The 3,319-nt window shown below is 50.2% G+C and overlaps 1 protein-coding gene across 1 annotated transcript in view; it reads right to left on the minus strand.

The window, feature by feature from the left end:
- Positions 1–1,793, minus strand: part of SUSD3 (sushi domain containing 3) — a 29,017-nt gene extending 27,224 nt beyond the window's left edge. The window contains exon 1 of the mRNA XM_045294551.1: positions 1,715–1,793. Coding sequence (XP_045150486.1) covers positions 1,715–1,793 — 79 coding nt within the window. The remainder of the gene's footprint in view (positions 1–1,714) is intronic.
- Between the last annotated feature and the right edge of the window lie 1,526 nt (positions 1,794–3,319).

Below are 3,319 nucleotides of genomic sequence, written 5' to 3' on the forward strand. Positions count from 1 at the left end.
CCTCTGTAAGGGGGGGAGATAAAATAATTTCAAAACCAATAGGACCTCTGAGCATTAGTTCTATATCTGTGAGGAGGTATCTGTGAGGAGGAATTAAGCCCTGCTCCCCCTTCCAGTACACACAGATAACTAGAGATGGGCATTGTTTTATTAAGTCATGAGGGGTGCTGTGAGGTCAGGCTGCATCCAATGCACTTCTAAAGATGTCTCCACTCTGCTCCCCATCCAGCTCAGAGAGCATTCTGGAGCACCTGCTTCTCTGTGATGAGTCTAAACTTGGGTGTCCTTGGACTCAGCTCTCTGCTCTGCAAAGTGGAACACAAAATGCTTGAACCCAAAGCCTAACCCCAGTGTGCAGAGCTAACCCTAGGGGGCCAAGGTCAAGTGAGCTTGGCTGGTATTTGAGATCTGAGGCCTGGTTTGGTTTGTTCTGAACCCAAAGCCTAACCCAGTGTGCAGAGCTAACCCTGGGGGGCCAGGGGAGGTGAGCTTGGCTGGTATTTGAGATCTGAGTCCTGGTTTGGTTTGTTCTGTTTCAGAATTGGTTATCTTTAACCCCTGAGGGGAACGAACAACAGAAACGTGGGTGAAAGAAGGCATCGAACAATGTAAGATATGAAAATAATAATAATTTATAATTTATCAAGGAGTCGTGATGGGGTGGGGGAGGAGAAAAAAGAGGAGCTGATACCAAGGGCTCAACTTAAGTAGAAAGAAAACATTTTGAAAATGATGATGGCAACGTGTGTATAAATGTGCTGGATACAATTGATGCATAGCTTGTTATAAGAGCTGTAAGAGCCCCCAATAAAATGATTTATTAAAACACACACATTTTTTTTCAGCAAAGTATTCAAACCCAGAGCCTCCAGAACGCTTTCCTACACCAAAGAAATGAGCACTGAAGATGAGACCGCTTTAGAATATTCCTGAAGTTAAACACACAAAGCACTGCTCTCTCCTGTGGTGCTCCAAACCTTAGCAAACCACAAACTCCGAACTCACTGCCATCGAGTCCATGCTGACTCATAGCGACCCCCATGTGGGTCACGGAGCCTGTATGCGGGACTAGAAAGCCCGGTTTTTCTCTCTCAGAGCAGCTGGTGGTTTTGAACTGCTTACCTTGAGGATCACGGTCCAACTCTTAATCACTGCACCACCAGAGCTCTGTCTGTCAATTCCAGGCCCAGCGACTTTGAGACCTAGGGCAGTTATTCCCCCAGGTTCGGGCTCCGTGTCCCCCTGTGAAGGCGGAGGAACCATCGAGGTGACAAACCCCAAGGGGATTTCTCCCGCAGAGCGGCTGGTAGTTTCAAAGTGCTGACCCAGCAGTTAGCAGCCCGACTCGTGGCCACGCGGCGGCCGGGAGGTCCGGTTTCCCCCGATTGGCGGTCCGTCCTGGGCACCGGCGGCGGGGTGCAAGGCTCGGAGAGCACTCCCCTGGGACGCAGGGACCCCGGCTTCGTCTGCGGGAAAGTGGCTACCCTCCCGAAGGCGGCAGGGTGCGGGGCGACCCCCTGGCTTCGGGCTGCGGGTGCGTGGACCACTCCAGGGGGCTGGGTGCACGCGGGGTCGGCGGAGGGCAGCCGAGGGTCCCCTCGCCCCCATCCCTTCCTCGCCCACATCCCCGCCTCGTCCCGCTCCCTCCCGGGCACCCGCAGGTGAGATGCGCGGCAGCGACCCGCCCGGGGCTCGCCAGGCCCCGGCTGCTCACCTGTGCGGTTCCTCGGGGCGGGCGTGGCGGCCCTGGAGGGTCCCGCGGGCTTCGGTCGCCTGCGGAAGGACGAGCGCATGCTGGGCAGCCCTGGGCGCCCCACAGCGCCCGGCGGGACTGCCCTGCTGCTGCGCGGGGCGGGGCAGAGACCGGCGTTCCGACACGCCCCCAGGGCCCTCGGGGTGGCACCCCCGCGGAGGTCCTGTTGGGCCTTAGGAGCCAGCAGCATCTGAGAGAGATGCCACCTGAGCCCTTTGCACAGGTAGGTTCCCCCGGCCTATCGTCACTAACCTGTCCTTCTCAACTAAAAGGTGGGCTCATCAGAGATGCCTTCCCTCCCCAGTTTGATCGTCCCTGTGGGTTCATGCGCTTAAAAAAAAAAAGAAAAGGATTTGCATTCACTTCCAAGGTGTGTGAATGTGTACAATTCAACTAATGGGCAAAAAGCAAAAGTTCTCCTGCCCCTCCCTGACCCCCAACAGCCCTGACTTTCTCCTGGAAGTCATGGATTTGTGGGAAAACAGACAACAGTTCGTGCGGATGTTCATCTGACTTGCCTGTGTTCGAGATGCTTTATGTAAGCAAAGGCAATTTTGGCCGATTCAGGCCGTGCACTATAGACAACCAGGACTTTAGACTCTGTCCTTTCGAGGTACACAACATCCCTCAGAAGTCACATCAGAAGGATTCCACCTTGCAGCTGCTGCTAAGCGAAGTGGACTTTATATAAAACACCGAAGCAGATTAAAGAAACTGAAAAAGTACCATGTCCCTAATGACGAGATGACTCTTTGCCTTTGTGAAAGAGCATTAATGAAAGTTTGCCCTGTCTCTAATTCTCATTGTAAGTGTAAATAGTGTCCAGTCCCCTAAGTTTTTAATCTAGACAAAAAAAAAAAAAATCCAGTGTGTTGGTCTATAAAACTATCCTAGACATGTATTCTGGCTTGTTCCTGCTGCCAATCATGCTTGTGTGACGTTTTCCTTTGCCCTCCCATGTCTTTTTGAACTCCTTCAATCTCCACAAACCCATGGATGCCATTACGATCTGGTGCGAATGATCTCCCCCATCCAGATGATGTGTCTTTGTCCTATTTAATATATAATAAATGTGCTCCTTAAGTTTTATTTGGGATTTTTGAGAAGCAAGTTTACTTAAAATAGTTGCTTATTTGAATTTGGACAAAGTAATATGCAAAGTTGCTAGCTATGCCCTTAAAGGATTTTTTTAAACCATGACTGGATTTTCAAAATAGTGTTCATCGAAATAGTGCTGTAGTGGTTTCACATTCAGCTGCAATCTGCAAGGTCAGCAGTTCGAAACCACCAGCTGCTTTGCAGGAGAAAGACCGGGCTTTCTACTCCTGTAAAGAGTTACGTTCTCAAACTCACAGGAGCAGTTCTACCCTGTCCGACAGGGTCACTGTGAGTTGACATCGACTTGATAGCAATGATTATATAGAGAGTATTCTACATGTATACTTTCTTTTTCTCGACTGTGTTTTAAATTCTATGCCAATGACTACATTAATGGTAATATCAATAGAACTACTACATGCCCCATGGGGATACTTTATAATGTTCTTCAACAAAATAGTAACTATG

This window comes from Echinops telfairi, unplaced genomic scaffold (genome assembly GCF_000313985.2).
Source record: "Echinops telfairi isolate 266 unplaced genomic scaffold, ASM31398v2 ScPeMD7_1;HRSCAF=3_0, whole genome shotgun sequence".
Classification (NCBI taxonomy): Eukaryota; Metazoa; Chordata; class Mammalia; order Afrosoricida; family Tenrecidae; genus Echinops; species Echinops telfairi.